This window comes from Scyliorhinus canicula, chromosome 21 (assembly GCF_902713615.1).
Source record: "Scyliorhinus canicula chromosome 21, sScyCan1.1, whole genome shotgun sequence".
Classification (NCBI taxonomy): Eukaryota; Metazoa; Chordata; class Chondrichthyes; order Carcharhiniformes; family Scyliorhinidae; genus Scyliorhinus; species Scyliorhinus canicula.
In genome coordinates, this window is record NC_052166.1 from 47,743,993 (window position 1) to 47,764,054 (window position 20,062).

Consider the following 20,062-nt stretch of genomic DNA (forward strand, 5'->3'; position numbering starts at 1 on the left):
ACAATTCATTTCGATAAAGAATTCCAGTGTGTAAATCTATGTATACTAATTTGATAGGGCAACACAGTATGTAGTTTTTGATTTTTACCAACCTTGGTTCCAGTGTGTGGATGAAAGTATTATTTCATAAGGACAAATCAACATATTCTTTTAATGAAATGAAATGAAAATCGCTTATTGTCACGAGTAGGCTTCAATGAAGTTACTGTGAAAAGCCCCTAGTCGCCACATTCCGGCGCCTGTCCGGAATGTATAATTGCCTTCAATTGCTTTTTGATTTATTATCCTACTGCATTGAAATTCAGAGGACTCTAGGTTTTTCAAAACTCTTTAAGGAATGCCTCAATAAGAAGGAAGAAATGATTTTGCTATACAACACTTATCTGTTTAATGCCTGTGAATATAAGACATCTTGAAAAATTACCTCTGCACCATCAGATACCCCCTACTGTAAAATCCAAAATCCAAGGATCACTTTTGTGCAAGTTTTCATAACTTGCAAACAGTCACTTAATGTGAACACCAGGATAAGCTTTGTTTTCAATCGCTTCGTAAAATGCTAATGAATATGGCTTTCACTCCAAGTGTCAGATGGAGACACACAAGGGCCGACTTTAAAATGCATGAGTGAACGGGTTTTGAATGAGTTACAATTAGGCTCATTAAATCTTCCTCTTTATATGCCCACTCCACAGCATAAAACACTATGACACACTAAGAATATTTGTCCAAATTAATCATTTTAAATACATGGAAGTAGGGTTTGTAATAATCTATTGTAGATTTCTAGTCAGCCTGGATGCCCACTTGGAATCTTGTACAGCCCAGTTTAAGTTCAAACACCACAATAGCGGAGGTTTCACTTCAGATTATGAGAGCATAGAAAGAATTATTATTTTGTATCTTTGTTTCTAGTTTTTTGCAAATGTTCATAATTTTTGACAGTTTTACATGAGCATAATATATTCTGAAACCGACAATTCAAAAGCAATCCTTGCCACAAAATTAGTTCAGCCAAAGATCCCCTTTAGTGAATTAGAACACTTCTGAAACCCTTCCATCCATTCAAATGTCAGAAGTGTGATGGAGGATTTTAGGAATACTGAATATTGACTTCTAAATATTGGGGCAATTTAAATATTAAAAGTCTGGGGTTATAGTGTGTTTGACTATAACACATAACACATAATGTGGTTTTTCAGTCTGAGCTAATGCACTATGGTTTGACTGGGGAAAGTCCCTGGTGAGTTTCAGTCTGCAGAGCTAATTTGTTTTTTCAGCTTGGGGAGTTTATGTCATTGCTGGATAGAGCTAAGGAATTCAGAGAGACGTTTTGAAAAAAAGCTTAGAGAGACAATTTTTGGAGAAGGCTTTGGAGAAAGAAGAGATTAAGTCTGATCTTTCTGACACATAGTCCACAATTCTCTCACAGTAGGATAGTTATCAAAGATAAATAATATTTAAAGCAATCTTGTCTAGGGACAAGGAAGAAGCTGAAACTTGCCAAGTGAACCAGCTTTTTGAAGATATTCAGCCAGATTCTGAAGGGGTTCTAAGAAGAACCAAATCTGTTTTCTAAAGCAAGCATGCTGATTTTAAAATAGATTGAGAGCTGTATGTTTCTTTAGGGCTGGTTTAACTCAGTGGGCTAGACAGCTGGTTTGTGATGCAGAACAAGGCCAGCAGCGAGGGTTCAATTCCCGTACCAGCTGAGAATTCGGAATTCTCCCTCTGTGTACCCAAACAGGCGCTGGAATGTGGCGACTAGGGGCTTTTCACAGTAACTTCATTGCACTGTTAAAGTAACCTTACTTGTGACAATAAAAGTTATTTATTTATTTTCGTGTTGATTAATGAAAAATTGAGTAGTGTTTAAGGGGTTTCATTGTAGTGTTTAATTGCAAGCGATTCTTTTTGGGTATGAAATTAAAACGTTTGATATTTATTCAGAATAAAGTTTTATTTCAAAAACACAAAATCGCTATTTCTTCATGCAATCACTCCTGGAGCGAATCATTCTTTCTGCACAAACTAAAATTTTGGGGTTTCGGTCCAGTATCCTAGCCACTGTTGGGGTCTGGTCTGGGATCGTAATAGAAGCTAGACCACGTAGCTAGAAAATATCATATACTATAATTTCTACCATTCTAATTCTTTCAAAGAAAAAGGATACTGCAAACTGTAAAAAGGGAAATATTCTGAATGCCAAAGATAACATAACCAACAATATCCCACTACAAAACTAGGAATCTTTCTTTATTTCCTCCAGAAAGCAATTTAGTGTGAAGCTTATATCTAAACTGAACTAACAAAGAACAGGTATTTGTAGTGACATTTAAAGGCAAGCCTGTCAAGATTTAGACTTCCAATTCGGTATATGTAATAAATAAAAGCCACAAAAGAATAGAGTTGTGTGTGTGCATCAAAAAGGAGTGCGAAGGGCAGCACGGTGGCGCAGTGGGTTAGCCCCGCTGCCTCAGGGCGCCGAGGTCCCAGGTTTGATCCCGGCTCTGGGTCACTGTTCATGTGGAGTTTGCACATTCTCCCCATGTTTGCATGGGTTTCGCTCCCATAACCCAAAAGATGTGCAGGCTAGCTGGATTGGCTACGCTACATTGCCCCTTAATTGCAAAAACTTAATTGGGTACTCTAAATTTTTTAAAAATAGAGTGCAAAAATCACAACAACTTCACACCTCCACAAATTTTTTGAAGTACGTTAATACTATGTAAAATTTTAAGTGAACATCCCTGTATTTCTTCCGTTTTTTTTGTTGATATATCTCCTCCTCTTTTCCCCACTCATTTTTCATCACATCACGTTTGAAGATAGCAATACTCGGTAGAATACACTGGCACGTCACTCAAGTGGCCAGTCTTCTTGCTTTAGAATGAACTATGCATCACAGCTAAACTTAATTATATCCACACACATAGCTCACACATGCTGCTTTCTACCTGAAGTCATTCAAAATAGTCTACCCTGGCTAGTTCTTCCACTCCCTCAATATTGCCAAGTTTATTGTAATGACCTTAGCACTGCTGCCTATGGCCCGAGGATCCGGGATCAATCCCAGCCCCGGGTCACTGTCTGTGTTGAGTTTGCACATTTTCCCGTGTGTGCATGGGTTTCACCCCCACAAACCAATGATGTGCAGGTTCGGGCCCCTTAATTGGAAAAAAATAAATAATTGGGCACTCTAAATTTATATTTTGTTTTTAAATTGTAAGGCCCCGACTGAGATCTCAGTCCAGACCAGGCATCAAACCAAGGATCTTACTAATCCATACAGCCCAGTACTACAGCAAACAGTGCAGTTACCCAGAAAGTCATTTAAAGTATACATTCTAGTTTTTAAATAGAGAGTGTTTATGAGAAATTGCATATCTTAGCATTGAGAGATAGTGAAACTGAAGTAACTGTTGATGTTAAAACTGTTAGACTTGGCAACTCCTCCCACACAAGCAGGAAAGATTGCTAAAAAAAATAATGGTTAGCTGGCAGTGTCGATCTAAAACCCACTGCAAGGACATAAAATCACATTTCAAGGCTGCTACTGTAATGCTTGGCATCTCATTTCTCATGAAGACCATTCACCTACAAACACATCAATTCTTTCTGATGGCTTAACTTTCATTAAACATTAATAATAGTGACACGAGTGGCTAGAAATGTTAAGCATGCTGCAAAAATTTAATTTGCTAGATAGATATTTCAATGAAGTATATTTTCATTCATCAGCCAGAACCCATCTTTAAAATGTAACCCTATTTATTTTTTAGGACTATCAATCAAATAAGAGCTCACCAGATTTCCTTTGGTGAAATATAACAAAATTGAAGGATTATAGGTTCTTTCAAAAATTTGAACAGAAAATCTAGGCTTGCATTTCAGTGCAATACTGAGGGACTGCTACCACGCTGGAGGTGCCATTGCTTGGATGAGACACTTTTCAAGAGTCCCATCTGCCCTCAGGTGTCCTGGAAAATATTCCTCATCCAACATCACCAAAACAGATTATCTGACCTCACTGCTATTTGTGGAACATTGCAGTGTACAAATTGGCTGCAGTAAGTCCAACTCTATTTAACCGGCTGTGAAGCACTTCAGAGCATACGCGAGAGTGGGTTGATAGGCATCCTGGTTATACACTATTAAGAGTAAACAAGGTTAGGGCAGAACGGTGGCGCAGTGGGTAGCACTGTAGTCTCACGACGCCGAAGCCCCAGGTTCAATCCCGGCTCTGGGTCACTGTCCGTGTGAAGTTTGTGTCAGTGTGGAGTTTGAGCACTTTCCCCCGTGTTTGCGTGGGTTTTGCCCCCACCCAAAGATGTGTACGAGAGGTGGATTGGCCACGCTAAATTGCCCCATAATTGGAAAAATGAATTGTGTACTCTAAATTTATTTTTAAAAAGAAAGAAAAGAGTAAACAATGTCAAATCTATAGACAAATTTATAAAGATGTAATAAAAATAATACTTATTGTCACAAGTAGGCTTACATTAACACTGCAATGAAGTTACTGTGAAAAGCCCCTAGTCGCCACATTCTGGTGCCTGATCGGGTACAAGGAGGGAGAATTCAGAATGTCCAAATTATCTAACAGCACATCTTTCGGGACTTGTGGGAGGAAGCCGGAGCACCCGGAGGAAACCCAAGCAAACACAGGGAGAACGTGCAGACTCTGCACAGACAATAACCTAAGCCGGGAATCAACCTGGGACCCTGACGCTGTGAAGTAACAGTGCTAACCACTGTGCTACCATGTCGCCCATGTATGAAGAGTCAATGCTGCAGAGAAAATTTGCAAACAACTAAAAGAAAAAAAACTCAACTTTTGGATCATAAGGCTTAAATTCAGACAATCAATTTGGTCATCAGCAGTTATCACCATTTAATCTATTAAGAGACACGTTGTAGAATAAAGCAACAATCCTGCATTCTCTTGCATTTTACTGTTCACCTTTTCTCTTCCAAACTCCCATCCTTCCTTTCCTGGCTTTTTATCCAAGCAAATGTATGCCCAAGACAATGGGCGGGATTCTCCGACCTCCCGCCGGGTTGGAGAATCCCCGGGGGGGGCGGTGCGAATCCCACCCCGACGCTGGCTGCTGTATTCTCCACCGCCGTTTTTCTGGCGCCGACGGGATTCCCAATACGACAATTGGGGGCCATTGACAGCAGCCCCCCCCAGCGATAATCCGGGCCTCGACGGACCAAGTGGCCGTCCATTTTTGGCCAGTCTCACCGGCATGAATCACTCAACTCACGCACCGGCGGGACCTGGCAGGTGAGTATGCGTGGGCGGTCCTCGGGGGAGGCAGGGTGGGGCCTCTACGGTGGCCTGGCCCGCGATCGGGGCCCACCGATTTGCGTACAGGCTTGTTCCGTGGGGACACTTCTTTCTTCCGCGCCGGGCCCCTGCAGGGTTCCCCCATACTGTCCGGGGGCCGGCACGGAGAAGAGAACCCCGTGCATGCGCCAAAATACGCTGGCAGATTTGCACATGCGCAGAATCAAGCCAGCTGTTCAGCGCATGTGCAAACTTATAGCATCCCTTCGGCGCCAACCCCTCCGGCATCCCCCTAGCCCCCAAAAATGCGGAGAATTACGCACTTTCAAGGGCTGTTGACCCCGGAGTGGTTGGCGCCGGTTTTCCCGCCGGCGTGGGGATTTAGTCCCCAGGAGGAGAATCATTTTATCCAATTAAGGGGCAATTTAGCTTGGCCAATTCACCTACCCTGCACCTCTTTGGGCTGTGAGGCCGAAACCCACACAGACACGGGAGAATGTGAAAACTCCACACAGACAGTGACCCAGAGCCGAGATCGAACCTGGGACCTCGGCGCCGTAAGGCAGCAATGCTAATAACTGCACCACTGTGCTTCCCGAGACAATAGAACATAGAACAGTACAGCACAGAACAGGCCCTTCGGCCCTCGATGTTGTGCCGAGCAATGATCACCCTACTCAACCCCACGTATCCACCCTACACCCGTAACCCAACAAACCCCCCACCCCCTTAACCTTACTTTTAAGGACACTACGGGCAATTTAGCATGGCCAATCCACCTAACCCGCACATCTTTGGACTGTGGGAGGAAACCGGAGCACCCGGAGGAAACCCACGCACACACAGGGAGGACGTGCAGACTCCGCACAGACAGTGACCCAGCCGGGAACCGAACGTGGGACCCTGGAGCTGTGAAGCATTTATGCTAACCACCATGCTACCGTGCTGCCCCAAATATATTTCTGATGCTAGCATTACTTCAACAGTTGGACAACTGATCGTTGCATCTTCAGAAGCCGTTAGAAGATTACAGACAAGAAAATCTCTTCTGACCAGTAGGTCTGTAGGGACTATGCCAACCAATATCTTTTTTTTTTAAAAGAGCCTCTTGTTTTTTCTTAAAACCAAAAGCAGTAACATGACTGATGTATTCATGTGCACTGAATCCGATCCAATGTTTTGCACTCCCTAATGTAGGCTGTGTTAATAAATGACAGCTTAGTAACGACAAAGTTGAAGTACTGGTCTCTGAATGACAAGATTCAAAAATCAAATCTCACTTCTGGTACTTGCACTCAAGATTCCCGTGAGCAAGTCATTCCTGAATTACATAAATTCAAATGTTTCTCTAAATGGACCAGTTGCAAATTACTGTTTGTCATTTGTTACTCCATCATCCCGAACTGGGATGATGGAACTTGTGGGAAAGAGGAATCAAATATCAACGGTGTTGAAAGGTTGCCTGGTAACGGTGATACCACAACACTGCAGGACCAAATAGTTAGTGGGCCAGTCCCAACAAACAAAAATTGCGCTGAAGCTGATCGCCCTGGTGAGCCATGAAAAATAAACTTGAAGTTAGAATTTCAAAAGCATGACTAACTGTAAAGTTAATAATTAAAAGCACTGTAAACGGACCCATGGATTAACAAAGAGACATGACACCAAAATTCCTATTCCTAATTACGATCTAATGACCACTGTTGGAAGTAGACACATGCAGATGTTTGTGAGGATAGGATCTGGCTATGTTCTCCATGGGTGAACAGCATGGTACCTACCCTCAGTCAAAGTTTAGATACAAAGAACAACTATTTGGGCATCATACCAGTGTTCAATCCACAAGAGTCAAGGAAAGAAAATGTAATTTAAATTCCCATTCTAATGTTCAAATCCTTCAATGGCTTTCCCCCTCTCTGTAACTTTCACCAGCCCTACAAACTTCTGAAATCTGTGCATGCCTCTTATTCTGCCTTTTCCACATAGCCAATTACTATCACCTCACAACTGCAGGCCATTACTTCAGTTTCCTAGGCTTCAAGGGTCTTGATTTTCCTTTTGAATTCTGTCTGACTTGCTATCATTCTCTCCTCCTTTAAGACACACCTTAAACCCACCTGTGTGACTCAGCTTTTGGTCACCTGTCCTAACATACCTTTATGCGGTTTGATGTCAAATTCTGTATGAAATTATTTCGGTGAAGCACCTTGGGACATTTTACTAAATTTATGGCGCTACATAAATGCAAGTTGTGGTTGCTCATATATTCAGTATCTTGTTGGAATACATTTGATCCTGATGACTGTGTGACAACTGGAGGATTTTTGGAATATTGGCATCTAAATATTGGGACAAGTTAATAATTAAAAGCCTGGGAGTATAGTGCGTTTGGCTGCAGTGGTCAGGATTTTAAAAAGGGTTTTATTTTGTTTCTAGGAAATAGCAGGTGAAATTGACTGGAGGAATATGGCTTGACTGGCAAGGTCCTGCTTTTGCAGCCTGCAGAGATAATTTGTTTTCAGTTTGGGGAGATTAGGTCATTGCTGGGAGGAGCCCAGGAAAACAGAGAGGTAGTGAGTTTGAGTTTGGAGAAACTTAGAGAAAGAGGAGCTGAATTCTGATCTGCCTGACCCTCAGTCGACAATTCTTTCCAAGTAGGAAAGTTTAAAAATATATATTTTAAAGCAGAGCAGTCTTTCCTAAAGACTGAAGAGGCTGAAACCACCGAGTTGAAGCAGCTAAGATATTCAGCCAGAGTCTGAGTTGTTCTAACCGGAGCCAAATTTGTTTTATAAACCAAGTATTAATCTATGCTCTGGTAATTTTAAGTTGGATTGAGTTGTATGATTCTTTTCTTGTTGTTGTTTAATGGGAAATTGTTTTGTTGTGTTAAAAGGTAATTGTAAGCTGTTCTTTGCGGGTGTGAATTTAATATTGTATTCATAATAAAGTTTGGTTTTAGAAATACCAAAGCCCTATTTTTCATGCAGTCACACCTGGAGCGAATCATTCTTTCTGTACGGTCTTAAAATAAACTAAAATATTGGACTTTTGGTCCACTATCCTAACCACTGTTGGGGTCTGGTCTGGGATCGTAATAACTGAAAAGGAAACTCATGTTATACCAAGATTTAAAAATAAGTTAGAAATGGAAAATGACACGCCGATGAACTTGGTGATAAAAGTAGCCAGAAGGATTAATAATAAAAGGAAAAGAAACCAGGAAGTTATACTCAGCCTTGATAAAAATTTGGTTATGTCCCAGTTACTGTACAGTGGCGAATTCTGGGAACTACACTTTAGGAAGCACATCAAGGTCTTTGAGAGTGTGAGAGAGAAGATTATTAGAATACTTCCAAAGACAAATGTTTCAGTTACTTTGAGAGAGGGTTAGATCAGAGAGGGTTATGGGAAATTTGATAGAGGAACTAAAATTTTGAAGTGTTTTAGTACAGTAATTAATGAGAAACTGCTTCCACTGGTAAAAGGGTCTGTATAACCATGACACCACTGGGAGAGGTTCAGAAACAATACAAAGAAAAAACATTTGCACAGTGAGTTTAATCATCTGAAATACACTACCTAAAAAGGGTGGTGGAAGCAGACTCGATCACAACTTTACAAGGAAATTAGAAAAATGCTTTGAGGGAGAAAAACAAAATTTGAGAAAAGAATAGGGGAGTGGGACTACCTAGCTCTTTAAAGAGCTAACAGGTGCATGATGAACTGAGTGGTTTCCTTCTGTGTATGAATCTAGAAAGGATATTTTGAGATACTCTGTACAACCAACTTGATGGAGAACAAATTAGCAACATGGCTAAATTCCTCAAAGGAGATTATTAGGTTGATGGATGAAGGTAGCTCAAAAGTCATTGTATATTTTGACTTTAAAAGCTTTTGACAAGGTGTCACACGCCATATTGCAGTTCATATTAGCTTCCTTGGGAATTGGAGTACAGAATTTGGGTTGGATGGAGAATCCACTGCGCTCTCATATACAGAGAGTGGCTATGGGTTCAAGCGTTTCTGCACGGAGATTAGTTACAAATGGAATTCTACAATGACAATTTTACAGCTGCTTCTCTTCATGATTTATATCAATGATCGAGATGAAGATGTTAGAGGAGCTCAGTCAACAGATGACATGCACATTGGTGTCAGAGCACTTTTCAGAAAAAAGATAATAATCTAATCTAGCATTGGAGAATGAGTCTACATCTGGCAGGTGACAGTTGATGTAGATAAATGTAACATGTATATATCTGCTCAAATGTAAAGAAGCCAGTGTGTACGAGATCCACAAACTGTGTTGAGGGATGATCACAAACACAAATACAGATTTAGCATGTATAGCTAGAATTATCGAAAGTTTCCTTGAACATGATGCTGTTCAGGCCCCCCGCGAAACACCACTCACATTTGAAGACAGAGACCTGAAAAGAGGTTCAAAGACCCTAAATTGAACTTATATCACACAAGACTATGATTTCCACCATGCTGCTCAACTCTGTGTTAAGTATAGCCTGGTGTGGCTCAGGAGCCCCACTCTGGAATGGCAGTCTCTGCTGCATGGAAGACATTGGGATGAGAAGGCACACAATTTGCTGGTCCCTATTCTCTCTATGCCCTCTTCTCAGTTGGTTGAGCTTTTTTTTCTGCTCACCTCTGCCAATGCCCTTCCTAACAGTCAGCCTCCAGAGGTTATGACCATCAATGCCCATCATCAGTGAACTTTACGCACGAGCAATTGGAGAGGACACAGTCACAGTGAATATGGTTATTGGGAATTTGAAACAGAGTGGGAATTCGGTGCAGAGGAGGAAGAGATGCTTTTTCTCCTTGTTTGGTAACCGTTTAAATCTTCAGAGAGTAGGCCTGTCCTGCTGCAGCTGTTGAGACTACAAGGGTGAGAGCTGATTGGTTAGTGGCAGGTAACGTCAGGTTTATCACTTATAGTTTGAAAATACATTGTGATTTATAATCTGTATCATTGATAGTAAAGGCGACGAAAAAAGAAGGGCCCTAGAGAATTGGATATAATCTGAAATAAAGCATTGTCTAAAGATTTAATTTAAAGGTGTAAGTCATGGCAGGAGAGTTCAAAGCCGTGGTTTGCTCCGCTGGCTCCATGTGGGAAACTGGAACATTTCCAGAGCCTGGAGTCAGTATGTGTGCAGGAAGTGTCTCCAGCTTCTGTAAGCCCGGGTTTTGGAGCAGGAGCGAAGACTGGGGACACTGTGGAGCATCCACAAGGTGGAGAGTGTCCTGGACATCATGTACAGAGAGATCACACCGCAGGCTCAGACTCCACAGGCAGGAAGGGAATGGGTATCCACCAGGCAGAGCGAGAGAGCTAGGCAGGCAGTGCAGGAATCTCCTATGGCCATTCCCTTGCAAAATAGATATACTACTTTGGATACTGCTGAGGGAAATGACCGCTCAGGGGAAGGCAGCAACAACCAAATTTGTTGCACCATGGTGGTTCTCCTGCAGATGGGAGGAGTAAAAAGTGCGGTACGGCAATAGAACATAGAACATTCAGTGCAGAAGGCCATTCGGCCCATCGAGTCTGCACCGACCTATATAAGCCCTCACTTCCATCCAATCCCCGTAACCCAATAACCCCATCTAACCTTTTTGGTCACTAAGGGCAATTTATCATGGCCAATCCACCTAACCTGCACGTCTTTGGACTGTGGCCGCTGTGAAGCCACAGTGCTAACCACTTGTGCTACCGTGCTGTCATAGGGAATTCAATTGTAAGGGGAATAGATAGGCGTTTCTGAGGCCGAGACTCCAGGATGGTATGTTGTATCCCTGGTGCTAGCGTCAAGGATGTCTCGGAGCGGTTACAAATTATTCTAGAGGGGGAGGGTGAACAGCCAGTGCTCGTGGTACACATGACATAGGGAAAAATAGGGATGAGGTCTTAAAGCAGAATATAGGGAGTTAGGATGAAAGTTGAGAAGTTTCACCTCAACGGTAGTGATCTCACATTAGTATCAGTGCCACATGCGAGTCAGAGTAGAAATAGCAGGATAAATCGGATGAATACATGGCTGAAGAGATGGTGTGAGGGGGAGGGTTTCAGATTCCTGGGGCATTTGGGAGAGGTTCAGGGAGAGGTGGGACCAGTCCAAACTAGACGGGTTACACCTGGGCAGGACCGGAATTGATGCATTGGCTAGAGTGACTGGGGAGGGTTAAAACTAAAAAGGCAGGGATTGGAACCTATGCAAGGAGTCAGAGGAGGAGGAAACAACAACAAAAACAAATGACAAAAAGTGGGAATTTAAAAAGTGTTGGGCAGAGAAACCAAGGGCCAGATTCAAACAGGGCCACAGTGAAAAATATTGGGAGCGGGACAAGTAATGTTAAAAAGACAAGCTGAAAGGCTTTGATGTTCAACACCTATAAAGCATGCATTATCAAGCTGCAAGTTGTCGGTCAGTCCTGTGCATATGGTCCTGTCAATCAGCTTGTCAATCAAAGGGTTGGCATCTTTCTTTCAGTTTCTTTTGTTTGTTGCCTGGTACGATTCTGTCCACTCCAAGTATCCAAAGAAATAGATGGACTGCGGTGGGTCTGCACCTTACTAGGAGGGCTGCCCAGTTTGAGGTGACCAGTCGTTGACCAGGCGGACATGCTGGTCCCTCCCATCATCGAAGACAGCCTGCAGCACCTATTATCTATACCAATTGAGTTGGACTGCTCATTTATAACTTCCGAGCCCTGTGTAGTGAATGATCTGTAGAAAAACTGGAGTGTGCTCTTTCGGGTGCAAACTTGAGAAAAATTTACAGAGACTCTGGCTGTCCAAACATCAGGATCCTGAATAGGAGCTATTCCCCCTTGCTGAGAGTTTAGTTCATGAGTGCCAGAATGTGTCCACATGCCAGTGGCCTGTGAACTCTCCTCAAAGTTCCTCTGAAGCTGTCGCCTGGGGCCATAAGGGACCAAGTTTCCATGTGTCACCAAGAGGAGGCATAACTGAGGATTTGCCACTGGAGAGACGGTGTACTGACAGGAAGCAACTTCTACATTTGGCTCCCTTTTTCACATTGCTGCTAGCCAGCAATGTGGACTGAAAATGAGAAGCAAACAAGCACACAAAAGGCAGAAAACATGCCAATTTTCTTCACCATGCATTAGTTGCATCACATTGATCTATTGACCACCAAATTAATACTCGGTATAAAAATGCTCAGCTGCAAAATTAGACTCAGGAAGCTCTTAATTTTGCAAACAAAACAGACTCAGGGAATACTTAATCAAAGTATTTAAAATCTGTGGCACTCATTGCCGCAGAAGGCTGTGGAGGCCAAGTCACTGAATGCCTTTAAGACTGAGATAGATAGGTTCTTGATTAATAAGGGGATCAGGGGTTATGGGGAGAAGGCAGAAGAATGGAGATGAGAAACATATCAGCCATGATTGAATGGCAGAGCACATTCAATGGGCTGAATGGCCTAATTCTGCTCCTATGTCTTATGGAACACCACCGTCTGTAAATTTTGTTCAAAGTCACATACCATCTTGTTTTGGACCGATAGAGAAATTCCTTCACTGTCATTTAGCCAAAATCCCTCCCCAACAGCACTGCGGGTAGACTTGCAGCACACGAATTGCAGTGGTTAAAAAGATGGTTCACCACCACCTTCTCAAAAACAATTAGGGATGGATGGGCAATAAATGCAAACCTTGCCATTGAAGCAGAGGTCCCATAAATGAATAACAAAAATCGCTGAAATTGAAAAATTCTCCTGTTTTCAATCAAATTTCCCATAGACCCCTTCCCTGCAAATTAAGTCTAATTGCTTTGAACTCAATTCATATCCAGCAAATGACTGGAGGTGTTTCTTTATTATACCTTCATAATCACAACGACCTGTAGGAAACACACCAGTAGCTGACAGATAGACCAGGAGGACACTATTTCCAGGCAGCTCCTGAAAATGAAAGTACAAATATTCATCACTGAAAGTGCGTGTAGTAGTCTTTAAAACACTAGTGGTTAGCACTGTTGCCTCACAGCGCCAGAGATCCGGTTTCGATTCCGATCTTGGGTGACTGCGGAGTTTGTACATTCTCCCAGTGTCTGCGTGGGTTTCTTCCGGGTGCTCCGGTTTCCTCCCACAGTCCAACGACGTGCAGATTAGGTGGATTGGCCACGATAAATTGCCCCTTAGTGTCCAAAAGGTTAGGTGGGGTAACTGAGATGGGGTGGCGTCTTGAGCCTGGTAGGGTCATCTTTCTTAGGGTCGATGCAGACTCAATGGGCCGAAGGCACTGTAGTGATTCTTTATTTTTTTTTTATAAATTTAGAGTATCCATTTATTTTGTTCCAATGAAGGAGCAATTTAGCGTGGCCAATCCACCTACCCTGCACATATTTTTGGGTTGTGGGGGTAGGATCCACGCAGAAACGGGAAGAATGTGGAAACTCCACACGGACAGTGAACCGGGGGCTGGGATCGAACCCAGGTCCTCAGCGCCATGAGGCAGTAGTGCTAACCACTGCGCCACCGGGCCATCCACAACCTGTAGTGATTCTATGAGATCATTAACCTTATTGTTGCTCTTCAGTTTTAAATTCAAAGCAGAAAAATAATAGATTAGTATTCAGTGCTGTTCTGATGTATTATAAACCAGTTCACTGATTAAATCCTTGCATTTTGGACAAGAAATATTAGTTTTCACTAAATGCTTTTTAGGCTACTTAAAGATGATTTAGATCAGTCTTCATTTTCATATTCTAGCACATGCTCCAGTGTCTCTATGTCCTTTTTATAAACTGCGCACCAGGACTGTTCACAGAAAAGTGTGGTCTAACCAATGTTCTATACAAGTTGAACTATTTATCTTTTTCAGTTCCAATCCTCTGGAAATAAACCCGAGGGCTTTATTTGCTTTTTTAAAATGGCCTCATTAACTTGTGTCACCACTTTTATATATATTTATTTATAACCCCAGATCCTTCTGTTCCTCTCCCATTTCTAGCTTACTTGTATCTATTTTGATTTCTTTTTGATGTTTTTCCCATCATATTAGGGCCCCTTGTAAATAACAAGTAATTATTTAATAATTCTGTCATTTCTTTGTCATTACCTGTAAATTAATTGTGTGTAAACTTAGTGATCCTATCTTTACCTGGATTTTATTTTGTCGGTTATGAGCCAGAGAATACTTTACCTTTTGTTTTCATGCTTCTTGGTAATTTAATTTTGTGGTTTCTCTTTACCTTTTTAATGGTCCAATTAACTTCTTTCCAAACCGTTTCATATTCCCTTTCGGCATCATTTCCTTTCTGTCTATGTTCTTAATGCAATTCCTCATCCCCTTAATCAGTTCTTTAACCAATTTACTTCTTCAGTCTTTGTCTTACTTACATCCTTTTTAATATTTATCCTCATCCTTACTTACATTGCCTAAATGTTCCTTTATACTCACATCTCTTATCCGTTCTGCTTCATTTCCCATTAGATTCAACAGGATTTGCTCTCTTATTGTGCTTTTTACAAATCGATAAGAAAAAGGTTCGGCACACATTAGAAGAACTCCATTCCTTTTTGCTACCTATTCTCGACAGTTTATTTGGGGTAGATAGAATAATAATCTTGGGAGATTTTATCTCTTTCACTCATGTCTCTTAGATAAACAGCAACATCGGTACAATTGTGGGATCCAGTTGATGTGTGACCCTCGCCATCACCCAATAAGGAATTTATTTTTCAAATGCACTTACAGTTTATCACAAACTAAGAAAACTGGTCAAGGAAGGTATTTTTGAAAATTTATCCAACTTTTAACTGTTTTAACATTTCAGTTAATAATTGAGATTTGACCATGTATTTTAGTCAATGGTGCAAGAATTAACATTAGAATTAGATTGTAATTTCATAGAATCCCTACAGTGGCCCATCGAGTCTGCACCGACTCTGTGAAAGAGCACCCTACCTAGGTTTACTCCCCCGCCCTATTCCCGTAACCCCACCTAACCTGCACACCCTTGGACTGTGGGAGGAAACCGGAGCGCCCGGAGGAAACTCATGCAGACACGGGGGGAAAGTGCAAACTACACACCCACGGCCAGAATTGAACCCGGGTCTTTGAAGCTGTGAGGCAGCAGTACTAACCACTGTGCCACCATGACGCCCCTTTGAAAAGACAAGATCATTTACAGATGAATAAAATTTTCATTATCACTTGACATTCTTCTCAGTTACCAGAAGTTACAAAAAGAACAAAAAATCCTTGTAAACTTCCGTTAATGACAATTCAAATTTCTTAAACTTAAGCTATTGGGAACAATTGCAACAGCATGAAAGGTATCTTCTTAACTGAAACTAGAGCTCATCAAAGTCTTTACATTAATTTTAAAATCACCGTGGCACATTTCAGTTTCTTTAGCAACTTGGCATTCACTAAATGTATTTGATATTTGGATTTTCTACACATTTTAATTAGCTTTCAGTCTTAATTTTGTGCATGAGATGGATTCTTCAGTGTGAAGACGACTTGGTCTCCATGAGGAACCATAGAATCCCTACAGTGCAGAAGGAGGCCATTCGGCTCATCAAGTCTACACCGACCCTCTGAAAGAACAATTTACCTAGGCTCACCCCCTCCCGCCCTATCCCCTTAAGCCTGCACATTGATCATGGCCAATTCACCTAACCTGCACATCTTTGAACTGTGGGAGGAAACCGGAGCACCTGGACGAAATCCACACAGACAGGAGTAGAACTACAGTCAGCTTTTAGCCTCATTAATTTTAACAGCCCTTTTGCTTTGCTAATATAATTCCATAGTTCCTTATTCAATTTAGACCCTGGGTTCCCTAATCCACTATGTTATTTGCGTCTTCCACTGTGAAGGCAGATACAAAGGGATGGATTCTCCACCCCGCCACATTTCCGTTCCCCCCCCCCCGGTGGGATGCTCCAGTATGCCAGCCGGTCAATGGAGTTTCCCATTGTGGGGCTGCCTCACGCCGTCAGGAAACCCCCGGGCTGTCGGCAAAACGGAGCATCCCGCTGGCAGAGAATCGAACCAAATATTTGTCTTTGCCATTTCCTCATTCACAAGTATAATTTCTTCTGTTTCTGCCTGAGAAACTGAGAGATTGTTCTCCCTTGTAGGAGAGTCTAGAACCAAGGGCATAATATCAGAGTAAGAGGTCATCCATTTAAAACAGTAATAAGAAGGAATTTCTTCTGAGGGTAGTGGATCTATGGAATTCTTTATCGCAGAGGACTGTAGAGGCTGGGTAGTTAAGTATGTTCAAGGCCAAGATAGGCAGATTTTTAATCAGTAAGGGAATCAAAATTAAGAGTTATGGGGATACAGTGGGAAGGTGGATTTGAAGATTATATCATATCGGATCATTCATGATCTCATTGAATTGCGGAGCAGGCTCAAGCTGAATAGTCTACTTCTGCTCCTACGTCTTATGCTTAATAGACTCTTGTTTACTTTCACTAAATTCTCTCCTTTAACATACTTGTAAAACGTCTTATATATTTTAATGTTCTTTTGCAAGTTTCATATCCTGTCCCTGCTTCATCAATTTCTTTGTTATTCATCATTGATTTTTAAAACCCTCCAATCCTGAAGTTGACTATTTTTTTGGTAACATGCTGAGTCCGTTCTTTTAATCTTAGCATCTCTAGTTAACATGGATCGACCAACTTTCCAGTTGAATTTTTCTGCAAAAAGAATGTATATTCTTTGAGAATTGTAGCTTATTTCGTAAGATGTTTACCAATGCTTATCTATGGTTATATTTTTTAATCCAATTCTCACTCTACCAACCCTCCCCTCATAACTCCATAATTGGCCATGATGTGGAGATGCCGGCGTTGGACTGGGGTGAGCACAGTAAGAAGTCTTACAACACCAGGTTAAAGTCCAACAGGTTTGTTTCAAACACGAGCTTTCGGAGTGCAGCTCCTTCCTCAGGTGAGGAAGGAGCTGCACTCCGAAAGCTCGTGTTTGAAACAAACCTGTTGGACTTTAACCTGGCGTTGTAAGACTTCTTACTGTCCATAATTGGCATAATTTCCTAGGTTGTACTTAACCACATCACTCTCAAACTCATTGTGAAACATTATGATCACTCCTACAGAATATTTTAGTACAAGATTAGTGATCAAAACCGCCTTGTTGGTCAATACTAGATCTAAAATAGCCTGTTCACTGTTTCAAATGTATTCTGTGATCGTCCTATCGAACTACTGATCATCAGCATTGGAATGTTAGCAAACCTTAAAAGATGCAGAAAGAAATGTGTACAGTTGACTGAATGTTGGTTTGTACAGCAAATATTTGTGAGGATTCTCTCGTTTTGATGGTTTTTCTGTCGGCTCCTGGAGAGAAAAATAAATACGTAATGCAAACCATATATTTTACGGAGTTACTGGCTCCCTTTTGCAGCGCGGGAGTTTCCACAATAGGCTATATACCATTCCCTATAAGTTAAGATATACCATTCCCTGATTCAAGTATATCAGCCCATTCAAACTGTTCAACATTACCTTAATAAAGAAGCACTTCTAACAGGCTTGAAAATTATTTTAAAGTCTAACTCAAAAAAGCAAAACACATTTTTCTTAAACCACAACAGGATCGATAAAGGTAAAAATGCCATATAATTGCTCATGTGACTCATGGATACGTAGAATCATGATTCTTAGACTCATTGAGGAAGCCTTGACCAACGAAACTGAACAAATGCACCATTAGATTTGATGCAGCCACACTGAAACTTTTCCTGGTAAATCTTCTTTCCCTCCATTTCTGCCAGCTTGAGACTTTTAAAACTATTTTTCCCCTTCTACATTTCTCCCTTTTTGCACACTTCCACAGCAATAAGTGAAATAGCTTTAGTTCTTGCACAACCTTTGGTTGTGTGCACTATTCACTGTGGAAGACAGCGCAACCGGTCTCGATTTGGCACTCATATACTTGGTGAATTACTTTTGCCTTTTTATTCCAGGAAAGCTGCACATAATTATGATCATCAACAAATACCTCAGCAAAAAATTGGGAGCAAACTTGGGATCCCTAAGTTTCTACGACTTATTAATGGTTATTACTTCTGAATCATCAGGGAAACCTGTAAAGTTTTATCTATGCAGTGGGCCAGAAGTATGGAAATTCGCACCTGAAGATATTAAAATTTTACTGCTGGGCAACTGTACTGGAAGAGGGCAAGAGTGAAATTAGAACAAGATCTACCCAACCACAAATATTCATCCTGTTGGTCAAAAGTAAGTGTAATTAATAGTTTTGGTGGAGAAATCCAGTGTTCCTTTATACTGTCAACTTATTTCAGATTGACTGACCTGTGGACCCCCATTCGAACGAAGAAAAGAAAAACACCAAATGGCATAAACAGGTTTTCTGTTCCAATAGATCAGCAGTAATAATTTTATACCAATGAAGTTTTTAATTGTTAATTAATAGGAAATTCTGACAGGATATCTTCAAATGGAAGATGGTGAAATAACAAAGCATTATCTGCCATTTGTATGGAACACCAAACTGCAAATGAAAACCTTTAAAATTATTCAAAAAGCAAAAAAGTTGCAGATGCCAGAGATCTTAAACAAAAATATAAAATACTGGAAACAAAGCAGGTCAGTCAACATGCGATGCGAAACGAACAAGTTAGAGCTTTGCATACAAACCTTTTTTCTGTTTTGAAAGATTCGCACCCAAAATGTTAAACTTATCAGATCCCTTCACAATTCCCGACTGGTCTGTTGCGTTTCCAGCATTTTCTGTTTTGTTTCCCTAATTATGCCATACTATTTTTTTTCCCTGACCCCAACTTGGGTCTTGAATTCTTTCCACAGAGAAGCCATAGTACACAATCACATTTAAATAGTTCAAGACCTATTTAGATTATTTCCCCTGTTTGGTACGTCAGCATTACCTTAAAAGGTTAGCAGCAAAACATTATAATCAAGTTGCACATCAAAACATGCATAAGCAAAATCAGGTAAAAAATCAATTAGTGTTATATACGTTGTACATCAGACTGACGATATAAAATCCGCCCCCCCCCCCCCAAATACAACTTATAGATTAACACAAATTCCAATTGTTTGCAAGTTTGATTCTCAGTCTGTGCTAGTTGTTCATCTTATATTTCATCTGGTTCTGGTTTAATTTATTGCACAAATTAGAATTTGCTTCCATGTTCAAAAAAATCATCGATAAACTCAGCAATCTTCACTCACCTGTGATCCAGTCTTGTTTAATTGTGAAGCCAAATTAATAGGTTCCCGTTCCAGAGCTTGCAGCATTCTGAACATGTCAATAGTTAACTCACTGAACTTAACCTAAAATTTTAAAAAGAGACTCAAGTAAATGTACAGAACAACAAAAACTGACATTGTACATTACCAGCATATCTAATGATACAGAAAATAACTCAAACTTTTTTTTTATAAAAAAAGAGTTTATATTCAATTTCTACTTGGCTCAAAAACAGGACATGTCAGATCTGTGCTCATACTTTTTCTGGAAATGAATGAAGTAGATGTGACAGTGCACAAACTGCTACCACATGTTTGCTACTACAGGAATTCCTGGCCCAAGTCCACCCAAAGCGGAGGAAGAGCATCTGGGAATGAGCTGAAAACCTCAGGTTTCATCACCGAGCTGAAGCCAAGCATTAAAAGCAAAAGGAGTGTGTGGAAACCCGGACACCCCATCCACCCGCTCCTTCAATCACCATCTTCCCCATCTGTGACAGAGACT

The 20,062-nt window shown here is 41.1% G+C and overlaps 1 protein-coding gene across 3 annotated transcripts in view; it reads right to left on the reverse strand.

Moving 5' to 3' along the window:
* scai (suppressor of cancer cell invasion) overlaps positions 1–20,062 on the reverse strand; it is a 222,252-nt gene that overhangs the window by 80,203 nt on the left and 121,987 nt on the right. For all 3 annotated transcript variants that reach the window (XR_005458494.1, XM_038781892.1, XM_038781891.1), the window contains exons 9-11: positions 19,540–19,641; positions 17,560–17,661; positions 13,164–13,242 (exon numbers count right to left, since the gene is read on the reverse strand). Coding sequence is in view for 2 of the 3 variants with exons in the window: in XM_038781892.1 (XP_038637820.1) it covers positions 13,164–13,242; positions 17,560–17,661; positions 19,540–19,641 (283 nt within the window). In the remaining variant the exon portion in view is untranslated. The remainder of the gene's footprint in view (positions 1–13,163; positions 13,243–17,559; positions 17,662–19,539; positions 19,642–20,062) is intronic.